This window comes from Carcharodon carcharias, chromosome 25 (assembly GCF_017639515.1).
Source record: "Carcharodon carcharias isolate sCarCar2 chromosome 25, sCarCar2.pri, whole genome shotgun sequence".
Classification (NCBI taxonomy): domain Eukaryota; kingdom Metazoa; phylum Chordata; class Chondrichthyes; order Lamniformes; family Lamnidae; genus Carcharodon; species Carcharodon carcharias.
The window spans coordinates 47,730,300-47,758,066 of record NC_054491.1 but is presented as its reverse complement, the minus strand read 5'-3'; the positions used below and the strand labels follow the sequence as shown (position 1 = coordinate 47,758,066).

At 41.7% G+C, this 27,767-nt stretch overlaps 1 protein-coding gene across 2 annotated transcripts in view; it reads right to left on the bottom strand.

The window, feature by feature from the left end:
* The window catches only part of prdm10 (PR domain containing 10), a 196,123-nt gene that overhangs the window by 49,422 nt on the left and 118,934 nt on the right, over positions 1–27,767 (bottom strand). For both annotated transcript variants that reach the window (XM_041174207.1, XM_041174205.1), the window contains exon 13: positions 10,837–11,184. In XM_041174207.1, coding sequence (XP_041030141.1) covers positions 10,837–11,184 — 348 coding nt within the window. The remainder of the gene's footprint in view (positions 1–10,836; positions 11,185–27,767) is intronic.

The window sequence follows — 27,767 nt, the reverse complement described above, 5'->3', positions numbered from 1 at the left end:
TTGTATCCATACTGATGAGTTTGTGTAATTCTCTGGCTTACACAATGAGCTTATTGGTATTATTGGATGCAGCACTATAAACTTGAATGAAGTATTGTTATTTCTGTGTAAAAATTCCCACTTCAAAAGCAAGAACCGGAGTTAGCGGAGTTCTGGTATGTGGCCAAGCAATCAGTTCTAAATTGTGTTTGAGCTACATTACATTGTGTAACTGTTTAGACAGCAACACAAGTGGTACAAGAGGATGAAAACCAGCAGGATTTGTCAGTCAAAGACAAAACTTTACCCAACTAATGTCAGAAGCCTTATTACATGCAAACATACTATAATATCATAAAAGTTAACAAACTCCTTAGGGTCTCTCCTTATCCTAATTACCTTTACATTTTTTAGCCATATTTACTAGGCTTTTTCTTTTCTAAGTGAATAGGTTGTTCTTGTAATCCAAAAATCTATATTTCACATTTGCCATTTTTGAAGGAAGTGGATGTTTGACAAAACGTAAGGATGTTTGATTTGGTAAACACATTATAGTAATCATCTCCTGCAATGTCGCTGAGACTTACAGCAGCTGGAGTCTGAACACAGTTCCAGTAACTCAGATACATTTTGCATCTGCATGCAAAGCATGCAAAGAAGCTGGTCTAAACTCATTTAGATGCAGGCTCCTAACCAATTCAAGTTATCTGGTCACACTCTGAAACTTACACTTACATCTCCTTACTCTGGGTTATAGCCTGTAATTTTCAATTATATCCAATATACTCTTTAACTATCCTTTACATGTCTTATACCTGATTAACCTCTGTGACTACTGCTTACATCTCTTCATATGCTGTTACATCTTAACTGTGACTACATCCCCGCTTGCACCAGGTAACAGCCTTACACTTTTGTTTTTGTATTCACAGTTGAAGAGACAAAGAACATACCAGAAATAGTGGAGAATAAAGGAACTAATGAAAGTGAAGAACTTAAAATAATTAATCTTAGTAAAAAAAATGTATGAGAGAATTGAATGGGAGATTGAAAAAAGTGGAAGCTGTGAGCGAGAGCAGAGATAAAAATCAAAGTGTGATGTCAGAGGAAAGCAATTAAGTGATTGATTGAGAGTATTTCTCTTGTTCACTACCTATCTAGGGCATTCATTCAATCTAGGAACCAGGAAATTAAAAATTTCAATCAGGTAGGTATAATAGTAAGTTAATTAATAATGAGTATCAGCACAGCGCAAGTCGAGAGGTATTAATTAAAATTAAAAATTCAAACAACGTAGTAATTAGATTCTAATAGAAGAGAGATTTTTAGATCATGCATAGGTGGCTGGGACCTGTTGCTTGCAATTCCTCCACCATGTAGGAATTTCAGAATATTTCATGTGTATTGGGGGACCCTATGTGTAAGTGTTTCCAACTGCTTGAGCTTAAGTTCAGGATTTCAAAGCTTGAGGGGCAGCTGGAGTCACTGTGGAGCTTCAGGGAGATTGAGAGTTTCCAGGATTGTATTTTCCAGGATGTAGGCATTTCACAGGCAGTAAGAGTTTGGGATAGTAGATAGATAGCTGTCTGGACAAATAGGAAGAGGCAGGAAGTACAGGAGCCTTCAGGGTACACATCATTCTCAAACAGGTACTCAAGCATTGGAGAATGCAAGGAGTTACGACACCTTAAAGTGCAATCCAGAACCAATGGGCAAATGGCTGCACAGGAGAGAGCAGTAAAGAGCAGAAATGTACTTGTTAAAGGAGATTCCACAGTTAGGGGGACTGCTATTTTTATAACCCTCATTGTGAGTCCAACTGGTGTGTTTGCCTCTCTGATGCAATGATGAAGGAAATCAAGGAGAGGGTGAAAAATATTCTGCAGGGGGATGAACCAAAACTTGTGGTGCACATCGATACAAATGACATAGAGAGGCATTGAGGTCCTGCAGTCAGACTTTCAGGAGCAATGAAGGAAGTTAAATATCAGGATCTCAAAGGTAGTAATCTCAGGATTACTTCCAGTACTCTGCCAGCAAGAGTAGAAACAGGAAGGTGAGGAGAATGAATGAGTGATTTGAGGCTTGCTGCAAGATTAGGGAAGGCTTCAAATTCATGGAGCATTGAGACCAGCTCTGGGGCAGGAAGCACCTATTCAAAAGGGCGGATTGTACCTAGGTATATGCTCTTGGGGAGATTTACTAGTGTGGCTGGGAGGCGTAAAACCAAATTGGCAGGGGTAAGTGCATAAAGAAGTAAGGTGCATAAAGTGAGAGTGTTGGATAGTACTAAAGAAGGAAGCTGTACCACATTAGATAGGAGCTGACTAAGAAGGACTGAGGAATAAAAAGGTAAGTTAGAATAGATGTATGTAAATGCAAAGTTTGGTGAATAAGGTCAGTGAGCTACAAGTGCAAATAGCTAAGTGGACATGATGTAGTGGCAATAATAACTGAAACATGGCTTAAAAATAATGAGGTCTGGACACAATATTCAAAGATACAAAGAGTTCAGAAAAGCAGCAACAAAGGGAAGTGGGTGACAGAACTGATTAACATAGATACATAGAAACTAGGAGCAGGAGTAGGCCATTTGGCTCTTCGAGCCTGTTCCGCCATTCAATATGATCATGGCTGATCATCCAACTCAATATCCTGCTCCCGCTTTCTCCCCATATCCTGATAGGATAAGATGACATTGTAGCGTTGGCAAGAGAGATTGTCCTTGAGGGGGCAAGGACAGAATCCTGGAGAAGGCTACGATCACACTACTGAGGATATTCTATATGTCTCTCAATACTGAGCCATAGATAGAGGGCCTGATTTTCACGGAGTCATGCTGATTCCAGAGAACTTTAAAAATGGCTGGCGGGACCTGGATGTGGAAGTCTTGTCACAATTTCTGACAAATCTAATTTTTGCCGGCATGGAACAGGGTGTGAATCACACAGACGGGAAAGTCAAACTCAGCAAGCCCATTTGAAATTAGTGCTGAGTTCAAACAGACACCATTTTCACTTTTCCACTGGCCTTAATCGGAAATGTCTAGAATCAAATTTATGGAGTAGACATAAATGCTCTCGAAAGGTATATAAGGTCTGTTTAATGTCATAATCTGAAGTTATTTAAATCCCCAGCACTTTAAAAACAAAAAAAATAGACTGAAGCTGTCATTTAGAGTTCCTGCTCGGCTGCTTTGATTGACGGGAAAGAAAATTACTTTCTGTCCCTGCGGTTTCAATAGAGTTCTTTACTGACATTTCCCAAGGGTGATTATTATAGCTGAGGCCATTATGAATACTTGGCCCAGTCTATGAAGCTTCAAAAGCACTTATCTCAACAAGGAGGGGCTGAGTTCACATTTTGATTGACAGTTTAAAGAGGCTAAAAGATTTAATGTCTTTGATGGACATACATATGAACATACAAGTTAGGAGGTGAAGGCCATTCGGCCCCTCGAGCCTGCTCCGCTATTTAATTAGATCACGGTTAATCTGATTGTGGCCTCAACACCACATTCTGCCTACCCCTGATAATCTTTGACTCCCTTGTTAGTCAAGAATCTACTGACCTCTTCCTTAAGAATATTCATTGACTCTGCCTCCACTGCCCTCTGGAGGAAAAGAGTTCCAAAGATTCATGACCCTCAGAAAAAAAATTGTTCTCATCTCTGTTTTAAATAGGAGACCCCTTATTTTTAAACTGTGTCCCCTATTCTAGTCTCTCCCAAAAGGAGAAACATTCTTTCAGTATCCACTCTGTTAAGTTCCCTCAGAATATCATATGTTTCAATCAGGTCACCTCTCAATCTTCCAAACTCCAATGGATACAGGCCCAGCCTGTCCAACCTTTCCTTGTAAGATAACACCCACCCTGCCCATTCTAGATATCCGTTGAGTGAACCTTCTTTGAATTGCTTCTAAGGCATTTATATCCTTTCTTGTATAAGGAGACCAAAACCATACACAGTACTTTAGTTATGATCTCACCAATGTCCTGTTCAACTGTAGCAAAGCACCCCTGCTTTTGTATTCCATTCCCCTTGCACTATATGACAACATCCCATTTGCCTTCCTAATCACTTGCTGTACATGCATACAAACTTTTCCTGATTCGTGTACTAGGACACCCAGATGCCTCTGCACCTCAGAGTTCTGCAATCTCTCTCCATTTAAATAATACGCTGCTTTCTTATTACTCCTGCCAAAGTGGACAAGTTCATATTTTCCCACATTATAGTCCATCTAACAAATTTTTGCTCACTCACTCAACTATGTCGCTTTGCAGACTCATGTCCTCTTCACAGCTTACTTTTTTAACTACCTTGGTTTGATCAGCAAATTTAGCAACCATACATTAGGTCCCTTCATCTAAGTCATTGAAATAAATTATAAATAGTTGAGGTCCCAGCACTGATTCCTTTGGCACTCTACTTATAACATCTTGCCAACCCTAAAATTAGCCATTTATACCTACTCTTTGTTTCCTGTCAACTGACCAATTCTCTAACCATGTTAATGTTATCCCCCTACTCCATGAGCTTTATTTTGTGTAGTAACCTCTGCTATGGCACCTTGTTAAATGCCTTGTAGAAAGCCAAGTACAACACATCCACAGTTACCCTTTATTCACGTTGCTTGTTACTTCCTCTAAAAACTCCAAGGAATTAGTTAATCACAATTTCCCTTTCACAAAAGGGAAATTTGCACTGAGATTTCTGAAGCCGCGCTATAACCTCCTCCTTAATTGATTCCAGCCATTTCCCTATGACAGATGTTTAGCTAACTGGCCTGTAGTTTCCTGCTTTCTATCTCCCTCCTTTGTTGGATATTTCTTCCCTATCAAGTGTGTTTGAGTGACAGCTCTGTTAGATGGTTAGAACTTTTGTTATATCTCCACGTGGCTACTGAATTCTGCCCATAGTGGCTACGTGACGGCTGGCTATAGGGGTGGCATGGGACCATGAAATGGCATGGAGGTATGATTTGCCATGGAGGAGCACTGGGTGTTGGGGGGGGTGGTGAGGGTTAATGAGGGTCGAACAGTTTCTAAACAACTGGGACGAACTCCCAGAGAACTAATGCGTGCCTTCTAACCATCCCACCTCTGCACTTGCCTGCCCCTGTTGCCGCCCAGGATCTGCTTCCAGGGTCAATTGATCCAACTCTATCCTGGTCCCACCACTCCACTGCGAAAATTGGGTGTAATGGGGTCCTTTGAACCAAGACAGGGTCTGCCAATTCGGGATACTTACTGACTTCAGCTATGTACCTTGGTAGCAAGAATCCAGCCCAGAGGAGCATATCTGTAGGGAAATCACAGGGATGTGTACGAACTACACAGTGATGATATTGGAGGACTTTAAGAAACCAAATATCAAAGGGGATATCGTTAGAGTGAAAGAAAAGGAGGGGGAGGAAATTATTTGATCAGTACGTTTGCGGTTCAGTTAGGAATTTACTGGATCTGGTGCTGGGGAAGTGGACCAAGTGTCTGCGGGGTAACACTTAGGTAAGAGTGATCACGCGATCATAAGTTTTAGATTAGGAATTGAAAAAAAAGGAACAATCTAAAGTAGAACTGCCAAATTGGAAGAGGGCAAACTTCAGTGGGATGAGACAGCCAGAGTAAAATGGATCCAAAGACTGATGGGAAAAACTGTATAGAACAATGGGTGATCTTTAAGGAAGATGGAAGCTAGGTACATTCAACAAGAGGGAAAAATAGGAGAACCAAAGCCAGGAGCCATTGGATGCCAATGGAGATTCCTCCTCATCTCTGATTTAAATCTACCATCCCTTAGCCTAAAACTATGGCCTCTCATTCTAGAATGCCCCACAAGGGGAAACATCCGCTGCATGCCTACTTTGTCTGTCCCCTTTAGTGTCTTATACACCTCAATTAGATCTCATCTCATCCTTCTAAACTTTTCCGAGTATTGGCCTAAACTGCTCAATCTCTCCTCATAAGACAAGTCCTGCATCTCTGGAATCAATCTAGTGAAACTCCTCTGAACCACCTCCAATGCAACTACATACTTCCTCAAATAAGGGGACCAAAACTGTGCACAGTACTCCAGGTGCGGTCTCACCAATGCCTTGTACAGTTGCAACAACACTTCCCTATTTTTATACTCTATTCCTTTAGCAATAAATGCCAAAATTCCATTTGCCTTCCTTATTACAAGCTAGTTAGTTTAACATCAATATTGGGTAAGGTTTTAGAAACAATAAACAGGGAAATAAATCAACAGACAGTTGGAGAGGTTTGGTTAATTAAGTATAGGCAGCACAGATTTGTAAAGAGCAAATCATGCTTGATTAATCTAATTGAAGTTTTTGATGAAGCAACAGAAAAGGTTGATGAAGGAAATGTGGTGAATGTTGTCTACATGGATTTTAAGAAAGCATTTGACAAAGTTCCATATAAAACAGTGGTTAACAAACTTGAGGCTCATAGGTTCAGTGTCACTTTGGATAAAGAATTGGTTGAAGGACAGAAAACAGCAAATTATGGTAAATGGTTATTTTTGTGACTGGAGGATGGTGGACAGTGGTACACCCCAAGGGTCAGTACTAACACCACTGTTTCTTGACATATATAAATGACTTGGATATTGGAAGAAAGAGTAAAAATTCAAAATTTGTCAATGATAACAAACTTGGGGCTGGGGCAAACAGTGAGGATATTACAAATCATCTGCAACAAGGCTTGGGAAGGCTACCAGGGTGGGCTGACAAGTGGCAGATGGAAGTTAATAAAGAGAAGTGTGAACTGGTATATTTTGGCAGGAGTAGTAGCAAGGGGTAATAGCAAGAGGACTTAATTGCACATTTCTAAAGAGTCGCAGGGACAGAGGGACCTGGGGGGGGTGTTCATGTGCATAGATCTTGGCAGGACATATAAGCTTTGCTACCACTCTCTCAATGAGATCTTGGGCTTCATAAATAGAGGCACTGAGCACAAAAGCAGGGAGATTATGCTGAGCCTTTACAAAGCCCTGGTAAGGCCCAAACTAGAGTACTGCATCCAGTTCTGGTCACTACACTATAAGAAGGATGTGAGGTCCTGGAGACTGTGCACAGGAGATTTACCAGAATGGTCTAGAGATGTAATATTTTAACTACAAGGTTAAGTTGGAGTATCTGGGACTGTTCTCCTTGGAGCAAAAGAGATTGAGAAGAAATTTAATAATTTAGATAAGAATATGACCGGTTTAGATAAAGTAGCAAAAGAAAAGCTTTATTAGCTGATGGTACAAGGACTAAGGAATACAGATTAAATGTTTTGGGTGCAAGGATGAGGAAAAACTTTTTTTTTAAACAGAGATTGGTAATAAATTAGAACTTGCTGCCTGACAAGGGTGGTGGAAGGGGAGACAATCAACTGTTTCAGAAGAAAATGGATGGATACTTGAGTGAAATAACTTGCAGGATTATGGAGATGGAACAGGGGACCTGGATTGACTAATTGCCCTACAGGGAATGGCTAGGTTCGATTGGCCAAATGGCCACTTTGTGTACCTTAATTATGCTCTGATTAAATGCCAACAAATTCAGATGATTCGATGGCCTACATGATTTTAAAAGATCAAAGCAAAATATTGCGAATGCTGGAAATCTGAAACAAAAACAGAAAATGCTAGAAAAACTCAGCAGGTTTGGCAGCATCTGTGGAGAGAGAAACAGAGTTAACGTTTCAAGTCCGTATGACGCTTCTTCAGAGCTTTAAAAGAGGCGGCTGCAGAACGGTGTGTAGATTAGTTTTGATTTTCCAGGATGTCCCAGATTCTGAAATGGTCCCTATGGACTGAAAAGTAGCAAACATAACCCTACTGTTCAAGAAAGGTATGAGAGAGAAATAAAGAAACTATAGACCAATTAGCTTGACATCAGTAATAGGGAAAATACTGGCTCCATTGTGAAGGAAGTGGTAAGAGAACATAAGAAACAGGAGGAGGATGAGGTTATTTGGCCCATCGAGCCTGCTCTGCTATTTGATAAGACCATAGCTGAACTGACTGTGGCCATAGCTCCACTTTTCTGCCTGTTCCACATAGCCATCGACTCTCTTATCAATCAAAAATCTGTCCAACAGGGCACCTAGAAAATTAAAATATGATTGCACAGAATCAACACAGCATTTTGAAATGGAAATTGTGTTTGACAATTTTTTTTCGTTTAGTTTTTTGAGGATGTAACGAGATAAAGGGGTACCACTGAATATGGTGTATTTGTAATTTCAAAGGACATTCCATACAAAGGTTGCTGCACAAAATTAGGGTTCATGTGGTTGGTCATAGTTTATTAGCACGGAGAGAGAATTGGTAAAAGGACAGAAATCATAGAGATTTTCAGGCTGGCAGGCTGTTACGTGCTGCAACAATTCGTGCCTCAGCTATTGATTTTAATGACTTAGATGAAGCAATTGAGAGTAATATATCCAAGTTTGTTGAGAATACAAAGCTAGGTCGGACTGTAAGCTGTGAGGAGGACACAAATTGGCTGCAAAGGAATCTTGCATCCATCTATCCCCTTTAACTAACACTTAGATCTCCATTTGCCCAGTTACTCTGTAACTACCACTGATGGCTCCTTACATCCGGTTAACTCTGTACACTGCAAAGGCTCTATTCCCACACATACAGAGTCCACAAGGCAATTGTATAAGGCACATATCAATTGAAAGTAAGATCAGAAACTAAAGCTGTTGGGTTGTAAGGAAAATGCTGCTCAAACTGGAAATCTGAAACAAAGGGAACATTTTAGAAATACGAGGCTTTTCAGTTAACATCCATAAAGACAAATAGCAGGTTAACATGTCAGTATTGTCAGGAATGGAAACTGAAAGATTAAAAAGATGAAAAACTAAGACTTCCCAAAGGAGGAAAGCAGGAAACTGATGATAAATAGATCATCTCAAAGAAGCATAAAGAGAAAACCTTTTAAAACAAAAGGACATAAATATCCAAAGGTGGTGAAAATTCCTGGGAGAGGGCATTAACTGAAAAGAGAAAGAAAATGGGGTAAATTAGAAAAAGTGAAATAAAATGCCTGAGCACCTAGCACGTCTGTTGTGAAAACCGAAAGTCACAGAAAAAAATGCAAGTCTCTCATCTCACACCCAAATCAGACCAAACAGATCATAGCCCAGGAGCAAATCCCCACCTCGATCAGCCTGTGCTCTGATAAATGGTTTACACACAAAACACCAACCTGCATCCTCTCACTACAAACATGAACAAATTCACCCCATATCAAGTGCGCCCTGATATAAAAACAATGAATAAAGTACTACGATCTGAAGTTAATGCAGTCAGCATTTGGATCAGACTGGGCTCTGTTGCTGAAGCTTGCAATTCTTCCCATCTTGTACATTGCTGTATAGATTTCAACCCTTCCTCCCAGGGAAATGACTCCATCGTTCTCATATGTTTTGATGATACCACTTGCTTTCTCAGCTAAAGTTTCTGAACTCTTGTCTGTGTCCAGCCCATTTTCTGCTCTCGCCTATTCCTTCCTCCCTTTTACAAGGATCCACTTAACACTGACCTTCCATCCCACCAACCTCTGCATGCAACAGATCATCTTCCAGCATATTCTGCATCTACAACACGATCCCACCACCAAATACATCTTTACCTACCAAGCTTTCTGTAGGAACTGCTCCCTCCAGGATATTCTTGTTCACTGTTCCACCACCTCAATTTCCAGTTGCTCTTCCTCTGGTACTTGTCTGTGCAACTACAGCAGATCCAAAGGCTGTTAATTCATCTCTTTCCACACCATTATCCAGGGCCCAAAAATCTCCTTCCCTGTGACACACCAATCTATATGTACTGCCTAAACCTGGTATAATATATTTGCTGCTCACAGTGTTGTCTTTCCTGCACCATTCTGATTGCAAGTATGATCCTAACTTCTCTCACTCCCCATTTCAAAACATCTTTGACTCCCTACATTCCCCCAACCGGGCAGAACAGGAGATTCTAGGAAACTACGGCATCTTTCTCGTGAGAACTCTGCATCTCAGGGTCCGAGCATTAACGGTAATAACTCCAAGTTTTAACTTTCTCTCCTATTTTCTTAACTGCAGGGAAAGCTGGGGATCTGGGTTGGGTTTTCTGGTGTTTTGAGAGCACAAATATGTTCCAGTGTAACAAAAACAATAGATGCTGGGAATCCTCAGCAGGTCTGGTAGCATCTGTGGAGAGACAAAGAGTCCAGGTTTCAGGTCTGTAGCTTTTTCTCAGAACACAGACCTGAAAATATTACTTCTGTTTCTCTCTCCACAGATGTTGCCTGACCTACTGAGGGTTTCCAGCGTTTTCTGTTTTTAATTCAGATTTCCAGCATCTGCATTATTTTCCTTTTGTATTTGGGATTTGTGTTGGATTGCTCTACAGAAGAGACAGCAGGGACACGAGGGGTAAATGGTCTTGTCTGTGTGCTACTAATCTATTAGCAAAAATAGAAACCATAATGCCAACAAATTTGGCAACTTTGGATTACAACAACAAACACCACACTTGCAGAGCGCCCCCGCTTGCACTCCAGCCCCAGTCTACACCCACTCCTTGCCCTCCATCCCCTCCTCACAAATAATCACACCATCTTGCACTCCAGCCCCAGTCTACACCCACTCCTCGCCCTCCATCCCCTCCTCACAAATAATCACACCATCTTGCACTCCAGCCCCAGTCTACACCCACTCCTCACCCTCCATCCCCTCCTCACAAATAATCACACCATCTTGCACTCCAGCCCCAGTCTACACCCACTCCTCACCCTCCATCCCCTCCTCACAAATAATCACACCATCTTCCAAAAAGGTCTGAAACAGCTCAGATGCACTCACCTGAATGAAGTCTGGGAATTGTTTTTTACAGGAAGGGCAAGTGAAACAGCCGTTAGTAACATGAATTGCAACATGTTCTTTTAGCAGGTCAAGTCTATCGAAAGAGTCTGTGCAGAAAATACAGGAGTATGTTTTCTGATCAGAGTGGAATTTCATGTGTGAATCGAGTGCTGAACTGTTTATGAAGCCTTTGTTACAGATATCACAGGTCAGTGGATAGTTGCCCTCCCGCCCATGGAAATGCAGGTGCTGATCCAACTTCTCCTTCTCCCGAAATGCTTTCCCACAGTGAAGGCATTTAAACGGTCGAAACGTTTTACGTATAAAGAGGTGATGAAGTGCAGCATTCTGAAGAGAAAAGAAAGGAAATTTAAAAATATAAATACACCTTTCATATGAACCACTATAACTGAATAGCACGAGCTAGTATCCTACTGGGTCCATTAACCAGCCTATTGGATTCATTTATGTTTGAATTACTTCACATGAGATGATTGACAAGGACAGTGATAAACAGTGACATGTTCATCTTTGGATCTTCCTTTGTAACTCAACATCTCGCAGCTATTTCATTTCACCCAAGCACAAAAAAATGCAAGACAACTCATTTGTTTGTTTCTACAATTAGAATTATACAAGCAGAGCCATTAGAAATGACAGTCCAGGCCTGCAGCAATTAGTACAGGAGACTGTTCAGACAGTGAAGCACCTGCTATATATGATGACTGTTTATGCTCTGAGACTGATACAACACTGGCTCTGAGAACAACAGTAAAACAGTACTTCCTTCCAAAGGACAGGCCCAATCGTAAGTAGAGCACCACAATGAAATGAGATCAACACCAAGATATGACTACACACAAACCTCTGGAGGTGTTTGGGCTGTTCTAAATCCAAAACAATACTATGTTGAGCCACCAGCCATGCACAAAGCTCACTAACTCAATGAACCAGACCATAATTCACACCCATGAAGGTATTATTGGCCATACAAACATCATTCACAATCCTTGGTGCCGAGGCTCTAAGGCCTGTTCGGTGAACACTCAAATGCATGTAAATAAGCCTGGTCATGAAATCTCACACACAATATCATCCTAGCCCCAGCAAACCAACTATTTACAGGCTGGAGAAGTCTTGACCTTGAGTCTTGACCTCACTGTCATCCCAAAGGCAGAAAAGATTATCCTTCTGGGGAATTTTAATGCCAGGGTTTGCCATGACTCCGATGTCTAGAGAGGAACCATTGGGAACAATGGGGTGGGAAAAGCCAGTGCAAATGGCATCCTCCTGCTGACAAAGTGTGTTCAGCGTGGCCTCATTATAACAAACACCCTCTTCCACCAGAAGGACAAATACAGAACCACATGAAGGCACTGGCACTCCTGGTTACATCTTTGTTCGAGTCAAAGATTTAAGTGATATCTGTATCACTCAATCCATGCAGGGGGCTGACGGCTGCTGGAAAGATCATCCACTTGTTCAATCGGTGATGACCTTGTACCTAAACATTGCACAAACCAAAAACCCCAAGAGAAGGAAGATCAATGTCTCATTCTTAAAGCAGCGTGACGGAAGAGAGGGAGCAAATACAGCACATGACCAACATGGAAAATCTTCACACATCCAACTCAGTCCCAAAACAGTGGGGTCAAGTATAGTCAGCTGTACTGGCCTGCCCTGTCCGACCATTGGCTTTGTGCAAAGTTTTCACCAGGCCTGGTTCAATGAAAATGAAATCGAAATATGTGGCCTCCAAGAACAAAAATGAGCAGCCCTCATTGCCTGGCAGAATAACCCAAGGTCACAAGTAAAGAAGGCAGCATTCCAACACCTCACGGCTGACGCTCAAAGACAAATCTGGAAGAGAAAGGAGTTGGAATGGGAGGAGAAGACCTGAGGTATCCAACAATATGCTGACCATCATGACTTACAAAGCTTTTTTGAAGCCACCAGGGCCATCTATAGACCAGGGTCAAATGAATAAAATCCCCTTCACTCACAGGGATGGTGTTTCTTTTCTTAATGATGACACTGCCATCTGTCAAGGCTGGAAGGAACATTTTGAACAGCTCCTCAATCATGAATCCACAGTAGCAGCTAATACTCTCCAGGCTATCCCCAGTATCCTGTGGTAGAATCCATGGGTGAACCACCATTGATAGCAACATGTAATCAAACAGATGAAAAGCAACAAAGCCTGCAGCCCAGACGATATTCCAGCTGAGCTCTTCAAAGCTGGTGGACGACTTCTCACATCAAGACTCGAGCACTCAACCTATGGATTTGGGAGGAAAAAGAACTCCTACTGACTTCAGAAATGCGATAATTGTAACTATCCTCAAGAAGCAGATAAATCAACGTGCAGAAACTATCAAGTTATTTCCCTCATCCAGATCAGGGAAAATCCTCACACACATTCTCCTGAACTGCCGACTTCCTGTAGCTGAGGAAATCCTCCCAGTGCAGCATGAGACCTTCCGCAGGAAATTTGTTGCCAGACAAATCCAAGAAAAATGTCGGGAACACCACCAGGAACTCTTCACTGCATTCCTTTTCCCAACCAAAGCATTTCACTCAGTAAATCACAAGGCTCTGTGGACTGTGCTAAAAAGATTTGGATGTCCAAGAAACATCATCACAATCCCTCAATTGCTTCATGATGAAATGACTGCAACTGTCTGGAGTGGGAGATCTGAAAGAGAAGATTTCAAACTCCAGACCAGGGTCAAGCAAGGCTCTGTTATTGCCCCCATGCTATTTACAACCTATTTGACAGTAGCTATTCACCTCTGCACATAATCTACGTTTGTGGTTGTGATGACTCCTGTGCTTTGGGAAGCATGTATTTTCTTTTTGTGTGATGTCCATTTAAGGCTAAAGCAGCTGGAGAGTATTCTGACAGAGGGTTAATTGGTTTTCTAATTATGATATCATTAGGTTCCTAGAAATGTCCATTTAATCTGGGGTTGCCATAAGGATGAACAACAAAGAAGCAAAGAGTAAATAAAAAGCAAATTACAATGGGGTTGGGTCAGCTTGTGTTTTGTGTTTGGTCGTTCAGAATACACTAAGAATTTGTGCAAAGAGGGAACAAGCAAAGTTCTATCTGAATGGAAGCTTTCTGTTTGGTAACTTTGATCAGATTCTGGTGTTGAAGCAGATTTCTGTGAATTGAGCAGAGACTGTGTGTGTTATATAGTTGGAAAGAGAAGAGAGCAGAAGACAGGAAGGGCAAGGGATTGGATAAGACCCATTGCTACTGTCTCAGTATTGCCAGAGCCCACCAGGCTGTTTAAAGGAGTCACAGAAAAACTCTGGGGATTCTATGCCATCAGGATTGTCGTGACCTGAGTGAGAGAGAGTTGGCAGACATGCAACTTGTTGGTAGTAACTCTGTCTGGGGACTTTTGCTTGGAATATGGCGCTAGTCAATGCAACTCAAGAGCTGAAACGATTGGATGGAAAATGAGAAATCTACAAAAAGGTGGCCGAGTTGGGAGACTGAGTTTGCACGTGGTCCCCCATTTGTAATGTAAGTGCTTTTAACTATTTGAGACGTATCTTTGTTGTACTAACTACTTAATATGAAAGTTACCTCTGAAATACTGTTTGTCTGTTAAAGTTTGAATTATGTTGATTTTGGTTGATTTGTTATAATAAAGGTTTTAAAAAGTGAAATTCTCTGGGTAGGTGTCATTGAAATTCTTTTTTTTATAAAGTTATCAGTTTCAAAAGGCATCGAAACATTACCCACTCTGCACCAGATTTTCAAGCCACTCTCCATCTCTTCAATTATGTACAAGAAACTCGGCCTGTCCTTGAACGTTGCCAAATTAAAACTCATATCAACCCACACCTGGTTAGCAAAATAGTCTACCTCCCATATATGTTGAAGGAGAGACTGTGGAATATGTTGAGCACTTGCCAAACCTTGGCAGCCACCTCTCTCAGAAGACCATTGACGAGAGTGCTAATACCGGGGTCAGCTGTACCAGCTCAGCCTTCCAATGATGGCAGTGAGTGTTTGATAACAAAGACCCCTCCACAAGTCAACAAAGCCCTGGTGCACAGAACAGTTGTCATCACCGAGCTTCTTCACTGCAGAGAGACCTGGACTGTGTATCAGTGACACATAAGAGCATGAGAAAATTTCATCAGCTACACCTCAACCATATTCTTTGGATTCAATGGGAGGACCACCGAACCAACGCTAGCGTCCTTCTCGAAGCTAGTTCCACAAGCATTCAGATGCAACTGCAAAATCAGCTTCAATTGACTGGACACTATGTCCAGACAGCAGAAAAGCATTGCCCCCATCCTGACACAATGCTTAAAGTGGGGCAGCACTGACATTAATCATTGGGAGGAGCTCGCTAACAATCATTCAAAACAGCAACACCTTGTCCATCAAACTGCATCAAGCTTTGAGACACAAAGTCTTAATGAGGCAGAGTGGCGGCACAGAAGGAAAGAAAAGTAAGGGAAGCAAATCCTTCACTCTGGATCATACTAACTCATGGGATGTCTTGTCCCATGTGTCAAAAGATCTGCAGATCGAGAATTGACCTGTTCAGTCACATGAAGATCCATAACAGAAACTCGTGATCCTGAGTAGATATCATCCTCGAATCAAGGGACAGCTGACAATGACTGGAAGAGCAGAAATTTCCTCCAATTCAACTTTGGAAAGACAGAAGCCAAACTCAGTTTCCCAGCTTCCGATTCCATCCTTATACCTGGCAACAGTCTGAGATTAAGCTAGTCTTTTTGCAACCTTGCTATCACATTTGACTCCAAGATGACCTTTCACACATTTTCATGCCATTACTAAGACCTCCTTTTTCCACTTGCATAACATCGCCTAACTTCACTCATCTTAGCTCATCTGCTGTTTAAATCTGCATTCATGCCTTCATTGCCACTATACTTGACTATTCCAATGCACTCAAGGCTGGTCTCACATTCTACCCTCCGTAAACTTGAGGTCATCCAAAACTCTGTTGCCTGTATTTTAACTCGCAGCAAGTCCCATTCACCTATCATCCCTGTGTTCGCTGATCTACACTGGTTCCCAGTCAAGCAGCAGCTTGATTTTAAAACTCTCACCTTTGGCTTCAAATCCCTCCATTGGCTCAGTCTTCCATGTCTCTGTAATTTCACTGAGCCCCACAACCCTCCGAGATATCTACACTCCTATAATTCTGGCCTCTTGTGCATCTCCAATTTTAATCTCACTGTTGTGCACTCAGTTGCTTAGGCCCCAAGCTCTTGAATTCTCTCCATACACCTCTCGACTTCATCTTGCTCCTCTGAGACATGTCTTTTTGACAAAGCTTTGGTCAACTGAACTAATCTCCTTATGTGGCTTTATGTCATACTTTGTTTTATAATGTTCCTGTGATGCATCTCGGAATGTTTTAGTATGTTAAGAGCATTCAAAAAGTGATGCTGGGGTAGATGATGTTTACAAATGTGTGTGTGGGACATTACAGTTCAGGCTTCTCCCCAACATCTTTCCACCTATAAATAGTTATATGGCAGTTCCATAAGTGGACTGAGTCCCCTAAAGACTGGAAACCATGTCCTTATTCTTTGCCCTGATCAATGTAGCACAGGCCCAACAATTAATCCTGAATTAAGGGAAATCACTCACTGAAGAACACATGGGATTCCCATCACCATTCTCCAGTCAAGTCATGAGGTAGAAAAGACATTCACTGCTGGATCATTACATATTGGCTAAAAACTACAGTCCAGATTTATTCACAGACAAAACAATACATCGCATACATCAGAAGAGTGCAAATGGAGGAGGATAGATCACAGCTTTCACTACATACAAACTGAGTTCCTGGTTTTAAAATAAAAAGCTCTCACAGCATCTCTGAGCAAAAGCTCTTGAGAAGTTTCGGTCTCTGGTGGATATTTATACATTTGTTTCTTATCTTTTCCTACTCTCCCTTTACATAGAGATTATGGTGAATAGAATGCTTAATAAAGAGAAACCTAACCCTAAACTCCTAATTACAACTGCTCTCTTTTTACTTCCAGAAATTCATTCGCAATAGTTAGTGCACTGCAGTAATTACATCTTTATTTGTGGAGTTGAATACGTTAACATGGATAAATCTGTTGGTCTAGTCATCAGAAGGAATCCTTTTCTTGACTCTGTGCTGTACGCCATGTTTTGTCTTCCATTACCTATTGACGAGAGCAGCCTCCACTTTAACCTCAGCTACTTGAAAAAAATCACAAAATTGAAGACAGCAAGATACAAAGGAGATTCAAAAGTTGGAGCTGCTGTGAAGAGCAACAAGGCTAAACCTCATTCTTAGAGATTTGAGTTATGACCACTGCCTCCCTTAATGTCTCCATAGTTTTTAAATTGTAAGAACATGAGAGTTAGCAACAGAAGTAGACGACACAGCCAATCGAGCCTGCTCCACCATTCAACATAATCATGGCTGATCTTGGGCTTCAACTCCATTTACCCACCACTCCCCATATCCCTTAATTCTCTGAGACACCAAAAATCTGTCTATCCCAGCCTTAAATGTATTCAATGATGGAGCATCCACAACCGTCTGGGGTAGAGAATTCCAAATATTCAAAACCCATTGAGTGAAGAAATTTCTCCTCATCTCAGTCCTAAATGATCGGCTCTTATACTGAGACTGTGTCCCCATGTTTCAGATTCCCCGACCAATGGAAACAATCTCTCAGCGTCCATCCTAGCAAGCCCCACTGGAAGTTTGTACATTTCAATGAGATTGCCTCTCATTCTACTAAACTCCAGAGAAGGTAAGCCCAATTTACTCAGCCCCTCATCATAGGGCAATGCCCTCATCCCTGGAACTAATTTAGCGAACCTTCGCTGTACCGCTCCCAATGCAAAAGTATCCTTTCTTAAATGTGGAGACCAAAACCGCACACAGTATTCCAGAGGTGGTCTCACCAAAACCCTACACCTGTAGTAAGACTTGTTTATTCTCGTACTCCAATCCCCTTGCAATAAAGGTCAACATACCATGTGCCTTCTTAATTGCTCACTGCCCCTGCATGCTCACTCTCTGTATTCCTAGTACAAGCACACCCAAGTCTCTGAACATCAACACTTACAAGTTTTTCACCATTTAAAAAATATTCTGTTTTATTCTTAGACCAAAGTGAATAACTTTTTATTTCCTGATATTATTCTCCATTTGCCATCTTGTTGCCCACTCACGTAACCTGTCTATATCCCTTTACAGTCTTTCTGTGTCCTCGTCACAGCTTACCTTTCCACCTAGTTTGGTATCATCACCAAACGTAGATACATTACCCTCTGACTCTTCATTAAAGTCAAGAACATAGATTGTAAATAGCTGAGGGCCCAGCACTGAACCTTGTGGCACTGCACTATTCATTGCCTGCCAACTTATAAAAGCCCCATTTATGCCCATTCTCTGGTTTCTATCCGTTAACCAATCCTCTATCCATGCTAATATATTACCCCCAATTTCATGAGCTCTTATCGTGCTGATTAACCTTTTGTGCAGCACCTTATGGAATGCCTTTGGAAATCCAGATCTGCTACATCTACTGATTCCGTTTCATCTACCCTACTAGCCTCATAAAACTTTAATAAATACGTCAAACATGATTTCTTTCCTTTTAGTAAAACCATGTTGACTTATTCTAATCATACTTTGCTTTTCTAAGTGCATTGTTAAGACTTCTCTAATAATAGATTCCAGTTTTTTCCCAACAACTGATGTTAAACTAACCAGCCTGTACATAGTTCATTGTTTTCTCTCTCCCTCCTTTCTTGAAAAGTGGTGTAACATTTGCTAACTTCCAATTTAGTGGGAACATTCCTGAATCTGAGGGATTTTGGAAAATCACAGCTAACACAAGCACATCTCTGCAGCTTTCTCGTTTACAACCCTAGGATGTAGGCATCAGGTCCTAGGGATTTGTTGGATTTTAAGCTCTTAAGTTTCTTCAATACTTAATTGGTGCTGAAATTAATTTCACTAATTTCCTCACTCTTTTTAGCCCCTAGGTTATTGTCTATTTCTGGTACGTCTTTTCTGAAGCCAAACACAAAATATTTATTCAATGTTTCCGCCACTTCCCCATGATAATTTCTCCTGTCTCTGCTTCTAAGGGACCAATATTTACTTTAGCTAATCTCTTCAGACTGTTTATCCAACATCCAATACTGCCCAACAAGAAATTTCCTCCAATCAAATTTTGGGAAGTCTGAAGTCATTGTCATCGTTCCCTGCTACAAGTTCCTCTCCTTAGTTGCCAATTCCAGCTCTTTCCCTGGCAACAGACAGGTCATGATCTTGGTGCCATACCTGACTCAGGGATAACCTTCCAACCACATATGCACTCACCTTATTTCCACCTATCACAATATCACCTGGCTCCACCCTCATGCCTTTGTTACCTCTAGATTTGACTATTTCAAAGCACTCCTAGCCGGCTTCCCACATTCTAACCTTAGAAAACTAGGAGTCTTTCAAACCTTTGCTGCCGTGTCTTTACGTGTCCCAAATCCCATTCATACGTCAGTCCTGGGTTTACTGACCTACACTGGCTCCTGGTCAAGCAACACTTCAATTTTAAACTTCTCACCCTTGTTTTCAAATCTCATACATAAGAACATAAGAACTAGGAGCAGGAATAGGCAATTCAGCCCCTCGAGCCTGCCTCGCCATTCAATATAATCATGGCTGATCTAATTTCGGCCTCAACTCCAATTTCCCACCCTCTCCACATAATCTTTCAACCCGTTACTAATTAAAAATCTGTCTATCTCCTCCTTAAATTTATTCAGCGCCCTGGCATCCACTGCACTCTGAGGTAATAAATTCCAGATTCACGACCCTTTGAGAAAAGTAATTCCTCCTTATCTCTGATTTAAGACTACCACCCCTTAGCCTAAAACTATGGCCTCTCATTCTAGAATGCCCCACAAGGGGAAACATCCACTCCACGTCTACTTTGTCTATCCCCTTTAGCATCTTATTTTCCTCAATTAGATCTCATCTCATCCTTCTAAACTCTAGCGAGTATAGGCCTAAACTGCTCAATCTCTCCTCATAAGACAAGCCCCGCATCTCTGGAATCAATCTAGTGAACCTCCTCTGAACCGCCTCCAATGCAACTACATCCTTCCTCAAGTAAGGGGACCAAAACTGTGCACAGTACTCCAGGTGCGGTCTCACCAATGCCTTGTACAGTTGCAACAACACTTCCTATTTTTATATTCAATTCCTTTAGCAATAAATGCCAAAATTCCATTTACCTTCCTTATTATCTTCTGTACCTACACACTAGCTTTCAGCGATTCATGCATGGGGACACCCAGATCCCTCTGCACTGAAGTATTCTGAAGTTTCCCTCCATTTAAATAATAAGTCACCTTTTTATTCTTCCAACCAAAATGCTTAACCTCACACTCATCCACGTTAAACTCCATCTGCCAAATTTTGGCCCATTCACTTAACCTGTCCAAATCCATTTGTAAATTTCTTATTTCATCATTGCAACTTACTTCCCACCTATTTTGGTATCATCTGCAAATTTAGCTATAGTATCTTCTATCCCTGAATCCAAGTCATTAATATAGATTGTAAATAGTTGGGGCCCAAGGACTGAACCCTGTGGCACCCCACTAGTTAAAGACCCATTTATCCCAACTCTCTGCTTTCTGTTGGTTAGCCAATTCTCTATCCAAACTAATATATTATCCCTAACTCCGTGTGATCTTATCTTGTGTATTAATCTTTTGTACGGCACCTTATCAAGGGCCTTCTGGAAGTCTAGATATATTACATCTACAGGATCCCCATTATCCACTTTGCTTGTCACATCTTCAAAGAACTCTAGCAAATTAGTCAAACATGATTTACTTTTCATAAAACCATGCTGACTTTGATGGGTTGCATTTTGACTTTCCAAATGCCCCATTATTACTTCCTTAATAATGGATTCCAACAATTTCCCAATGACAGATGTTATGGTTTCCCACTTTCTGCCTCACCCTCCCCCTGTTTTTGAATAAGAGCGTTATATTAGCATTTTTCGAATCCACTGGAACCTTTGCAGAATTCATGGAATTTTGGAATATTATAGCCAATGCATCCACTATCTCCGCTGCCACTTCCTTTAAGACCCTGGGATGTAGGCCATCAGGTCCTGGGGACTTGTCACCCTTTAATCCCAAGAGTTTGCTCAATACTTTTTCTCTAGCGATTGTGATTGTTCTAAGTTCCTCCTTCTCTATACCCTCTGCACTACCTGTTACTATTGGGGTGGTACTAGTGTCCTCCACTGTGAAAACTGAGGCAAAATATTGATTAAGCGTTTCTGCCATTTCTGCGTTCCCCACTATTAACTCTCGAGTCTCATCCTCCAAGGGACCAACATTCATTTTAGCTACTCTCTTTCCTTTTATATACTTGTAGAAGCTTTTGCTATCAGTTTTTACATTTTGCGCTAGTTTTCTTTCATAATTTACCTTTGCTCTTTTTATTATTTTTTTTAGTAACCCATTGTTGATCTTTAAAAGTTTCCCAATCTTCCAGCCTGCCACTGACCTTTGCAATTTGGTGTGCCTTAGTTTTTGCCTTTATGTTATCTTTAACTTCCTTGCTTAGCCATGACTGCTTTTTCCCCCTCTTACGATCTTTCTCCCTCTTTGGAATATATTTTACTTGGGAGGAATTGAATATCTCCTTAAATATGTGCCACTGTTCATCAAATGTCCTGCCTTGTAGTCTTCCTGCTCAGTCCACTAGGGCCAAATCTGCCCTCATGCCTATGCAGATCCCTTTGTTTAACTCCAGAACACTAATGTGGGACTTGAGTTTCTCGCTCTCAAACTGCACTTGAAATTCTAGCATGCTATATCACTCTTCCCTAGAGGATCCTTTACTATGAGATCTTTAATTAATCCCATCTCATTACACAAAACCAAATCCAGAATAGCCTGCTCCCTGGTTGGTTCCACAACATATTGCTCCAAGAAACAACCTCTAATACACTCTATGAACTCTCCCTCGAGGCTACCCTTGCCAATTTGATTAGTCCAGTCTATGTGCATATTAAAATCACCCATGATTATTGCCGTGCCTTTCTTACATGCTCCCAGTATTTCCTGATTTATACTATGGCCTACTGCTGAGCTACTGTTTGGGGACCTGTAGATTACTCCCACCAGGGACTTCTTTCCCTTGCTATTTCTTATTTCTACCCAGACTGACTCTACGTCTTGCTCTCCAGTGCCTATATCATTCATCACTATAGCACTGATCTCTCCATGCCTTACCCCTCCCTTTCTTTTATCTCTCCCATCCCCACAACCCTCCAATGATATCCGGTGCTCATCCAATTCTAGCATCCCCCAATTTTAATTGTTTCACCATTTGTGGTCATGCCTTCAGTTGCCTTGGTCGTAAGCAGAATTTCCTCCCTAAACCTGTCCAACTCTCTACATCTCTTTCCTCCAGATGCTCCTTAAAACCTAGCTTTTTGCCCAAGCTTTTGGTCATCTGTCCTAACATATCATGTGGTTCAGTGTCAAATTTTGTTTTGTAAAACTCCCAAGAAGCATTATGTGAAAGGCACTATATAAATAAAAGTTAAACTGCAAGAGAAGGACAGGGGTCCCAGGCTGAAATAATGAGAAAGAAATTTAGGAGAGACACTGGGAAGATTTTCTCGTGATCTACAGAATAAAATTCCTGCTTTCATCAGTTCAAATACAGATATTTCTGAAATCTAATGACAAAAGAGATCTTTGTTGTCAATGACAGACAGGGTATAAGAACACAAGGAGAGCAGAAAGACAGGAGTATGAAAACAGAGGAAGAGGAGAGAGCAGTGGGTGGGTGAAAACAGCAAGAGGCGAGAGCAGTGGGAGTGTGTAAACAGAGCGAGAGGAGAGAGCAGCGGGAGTGTGTAAACAGAGCGAAAGGAGAGAGCAGCGGGAGTGTGTAAACAGCAAGAGGAGACAGCAGCAGGAGTGCAAAAACAGAGCGAGAGGAGACAGCAGCGGGAGTGTGTAAACAGCATGGGAGGAGAGAGCAGCAGAAGTGTGTAAACAGCAAGAGGAGACAGCAGCAGGAGTGTTCAAACAGAGCAAGAGAAGAAAGCAGCCGGAGTGCAAAAACAGAGCAAGAGGAGAGAGCAGCAGGAGTGTGTAAACAATGAGAGAAGAGGCAAGAGCAGCGGGAGTGTGAAAACAGAGCGAGAGGAGAAAGCAGCGGGAGTGTGTAAACAGTGAGAGGTGAGAGCAGCGGGAGTGTGAAAACAGCAAGAGAAGAGCAGCAGGAGTGTGTAAACAGCAAAAGGAGAGAGCAGCAGGAATGTGAAAACAGCGAGAGGAGAGAGCAGCGGGAGTGTGAAAACAGCGAGAGGAGAGAGCTATGGGAGTGTGTCAACAGCGAGAGAAGAGAGCTATGGGAGTGTGTAAACAGCGAGAGGAGAAAGCAGCAACAGTGTGAAAATAGAGCGAGAGGAGAGAGCTATGGGAGTGTGAAAACAGCGAGAGGAGAGAGCAGCGGGAGTGTGAAAACAGCGAGAGGAGAGAGCAGCGGGAGTGTGAAAACAGCGAGAGGAGAGAGCAGCGGGAGTGTGAAAACAGCGAGAGGAGAGAGCAGCGGGAGTGTGAAAACAGCGAGAGGAGAGAGCAGCGGAGTGTGAAAACAGCGAGAGGAGAAAGCAGCAACAGTGTAAAAATAGAGCGAGAGGAGAAAGCTATGGGAGTGTGTTAACAGCGAGAGGAGAGAGCAGCGGGAGTGTGTAAACAGCAAGAGGAGAGAGCAACAGGAGTGTGAAAACAGCGAGAGGAGAGAGCAGCGGGAGTGTGAAAACAACGAGAGGAGAAAGCAGAAGATGGTCACACCTCTAACAATAGAGTAGTCTGTTTTGGTCAGCATTGAGGGACATGAGGATGTGACCATGAGGGAAGCAGGTAATGGGACCGAGCAGACAGTAGTGGAGAAGCTTCAGGCTTTGCAATTGTCAAACAGGTTTGAAGTGCTCACAACCTGTGTGGGCGAAAGCGAGGTCTGGAAGGTAGATGAGCAGACAGGCCATGGCGTCATGGTATAGCAAGCTGTTCAAGCAAGGGGAGCAAAAAGAATGTGTTGGTAGTGTGGGACAGTATAGTGAGGGGGATTGACACTGTTCTCTGCAGCAAAAAGCGAGAGTCCAGACAGCTGTGTTGCCTGTCTGGGGCCAGGGTTCGGGACATCTGCTCAGGGCTGGAGAAGAATTTACAGTGGGAGGGGGGAGGATCCAGTTGTCATGATCCATGTAGGTACAAACGACATAGGTAGGATGAGGAAGGAGGTTCTGTATGGTCAGTATGAGGAGTTAAGCACTAAATTAAGAAGCAGGACCTCAAAGGTAATAATTTCTGGATTATTACTTGAGCCACGTGCAAATTGGCATAGAGCAAATAAAATTAGAAAGATGAATCCATGGCTCGAAGACTGGTGTGGGAGAAGTGAGTTATGGTTCTTGGGGCACTGGCACCTGCACTGGGGAAAGTGGCATCTGTACCATTGGGACAGTGTACACCTGAACCATGCTGGGACTGGTGTTCTTGCGAATTGCGTAAGAGGGAATTAGAGAGGTTTTTAAACAAAATAGTGTGGGCAAGGGATCAAATTTGGAAAGGTGTCGTAAATTAAAGAGGAACGACAAGGCAAGAGGGGAAGGTACTAATGTGGGAAATGATAAACAGACCATGTCAGGAAAGGACAGAGGGCACAATTCTAGGAGTAAATCAGCAGGTACGGCTAGAGGTTACAAAAATAATAAAATGACAAAACTTAAGGCTCTGCATCTGAATGCACACAGCATTCAAAACAAAACAGATGAACATTAAAGTGCAAATAAAAATAAATAATTAGAGTCTGATAGATATTACAGAGACATGGCTACAGATTAGCACCTGAATATTGAAAGATATGTAACATTTAGGAAGTACAGGACATTAGGAAAAGGTGGAGGGATGGCTTTGTTAATTAATGATGATATTAGCACAAAAGAGAGGGGTGACCTTTGTTCAGGAATCCAGGATACAGAAGCAGTTTGGGTAAAGATGAGGTGGGCAAAGGTAGTGTAGCTGACAAAATCATAAAATGTTTTCAGGATAGTTTCTTAGAACAGCATAACAAAAACAGAATTACCTAGAAAAACTCAGCAGGTCTGGCAGCATCGGCGGAGAAGAAACGAGTTGACGTTTCGAGTCCTCATGACCCTTCCACAGAACTGAGTTCTCAGTTCTGTGGAAGGGTCATGAGGACTCGAAACGTCAACTCTTTTCTTCTCCGCCGATGCTGCCAGACCTGCTGAGTTTTTCCAGGTAATTCTGTTTTTTGTTTTGGATTTCCAGCATCCGCAGTTTTTTGTTTTTATCTTAGAACAGCATGTTCTGGCACCAACCAGAAAGCAGGCTATAGCTTTACTATACTAGACCTGATATTGACCAACAAGACAGGATTAATTAATGATCTCATAGTGATGGCGATCCTAGGTAGCAGTAATCATAACATGATTGAATTTTACATTCAGTTTGAGGAAGAGAAGAGCGGGCCTAAGACTAATATTTTAATCTTAAATAAGGGAAATTATGAGGGTATGAAAGCAGAGCTAGCAAAAGTGAACTGGCAACTTTGGTTAAGGAATAGGTCAATAGAGATGAAGTGGTGGATATATAAGGGAATATTTCAGAATACACAGAATAGATACATTTCATTAAGAAAGAAAAATCCTAACTGGGAGGGGGGACTCACCATTTGTGGTTAGCTACAAAAGTTAAAGGTAGTATCAAACTTAAAGAAAAAGCATTTCATTGTGCAGAGATGGGTGACAGGTCAGAAAGATTGGACAGAATACAAAAACAGTGAAAAATGACTAGAAGGAAAACTAGAGTATGAGAGAAAGCTAGCTAGAAATATAAGGATGGATAGTAAGAGTTTCCATAGATATTTTAAGAAGAAAAGAGGTAACAAAGTGAATGTTGGTCCTATAGAAAGTGAGTGAGGATTTAATGGAAAATGGGATGGCAGATGAATTGAATAGGTATTTGCATTGGTCTTCACTATAGAGGATACAAGTAACATTCCAAAAATAACTGTAAATCAGGAATTGGAAGGGAGGAACTGAAGAAAATTACAATCACCAGGGAAGTGACACTTAGAAAATTGTTGGAACTGTGGGTTGACAAGTCCCCGGGTCCAGAAGGATTTCATCCTAGGGTCTTAAAAGAAGTGGCTCATGAGATAGTTGATGCATTGGTTTTAATTTTCCAAAATTAATTAGATTTGGGAAGGTTCCATTAGATTGAAAATAGCTAATGTAACTCCTTTATCCTAAAAGGAAGGAAGACAGAAAGCAGGAAACTACAGGCCAGTTAACCTAACATCTGTCTTAGGGAAGATGTTAAAAGCTATTATTAAAGGTGTTATAACAGAGCGCTTAGATAAAGTCAAGGTAATCAGGCAGAGTCAACATGATTTTGTGAAAGGGAAACCATGTTTAACCAATTTATTGGAGTTATTTGAAGAAGTAACAGGTGCTGTGGATAAAGGCGAGCATATGTACTGAACATAGATTTTCAGAAGGCATTTGACAAGGTGCCACATCAAAAGTTTTTATGGAAAATAGATGCTTATGGTACTGGGGGTAACATACTGGCATGGGCAGAAGATTGGCTAGCTAACAGGAAACAGGAGGAATGAATGGCTCATTCCTGGTTGGCAAGAGTGATGAGTGGTGTGATGCAGGGGTCAATGCTGGGGCCTCAACTCTTTACAATTTATATAAATGAATTGAATGAAGGTGACCGAAGGTATGGTTGCTAAATTTGCTGTTGACACAAAGATAAAGAGGAAATTAAATTGTGAAGGGGACATAAGGAGGCTACAAAAAGATATGGATAGGTTAAGTGAGTGGACAAAGATCTGGCATATGGAGTATAATGTGGAAAAATGTGAAATTGTCCATTTTGGCAGGGAGAATAAAAAAGCAGCATATTATCTAAATCATGAGAGATTGCAGATCTCTGAGATACAGAGGGATCTGCGTGTCCTAGTGCATGAATCGCAAAATGTTAGCATGCAGGTGCAGCAATTCATTTGGCAACCTCATGGAAGGTTATCATTTATTGCGAGGGGAACTAAATGCAAGAGTGGGGGTGGGGGGGGGGGGTTATGCTTCAGTTGTACAGGGCATTGGTAAGACCACATCTGGAGTACTGTGTACAGAATTGGTCGCCTTATTTAAGTAAAGATGTAAATGCGTTGGAAGCAGTTCAGAGAAGTTTGCTCAGCTAATACCAGGAATGGCCGGGTGGTATTCTGAGGGAAGGCTGGACAGGTTAGGCTTGTATTCGCTGGAGTTTAGAGAAGTAAGAGACGACTTGATTTAAACATATAACATCATGACGGAATTTGACAGGATGGATGTGCAGGGGACGCTTTCTTTTGTGAGAGAATCTAGAACTAGGGGTCACTGTTTAAAAAAATAAGAGGTCGCCCACTTAAGACAGAAATGAGGAGAAATTCTCTCTCTCAGAGGGTCACGAATCTTCGGAACTCTCTTCCTCAAAAGGTGGTGGAGGCAGAATCTTTGAATATTTTTAAAGCAGAGGTAGATAGGTTCTTGATAAGCACGGGGGTGAAAGGTTATTGGGGCTAGGCAGGAATGTGGGGTTGAGGTTAAAATCAGATTAGACGTGATCTTATTGAATGGCAGAGCAGTCTCGTAGAGCCGAGTGCCTACTCCTTCCTCGAGCTCCTATGTTCGTATGAAGTCAACCCAATACTTGTTTGCTATGGACTAACCAAAATAATGCAAAAATATCCCACAACTTAAACAATTATATCTGCAATATGAGAACACTCACCTACTCATGGAGT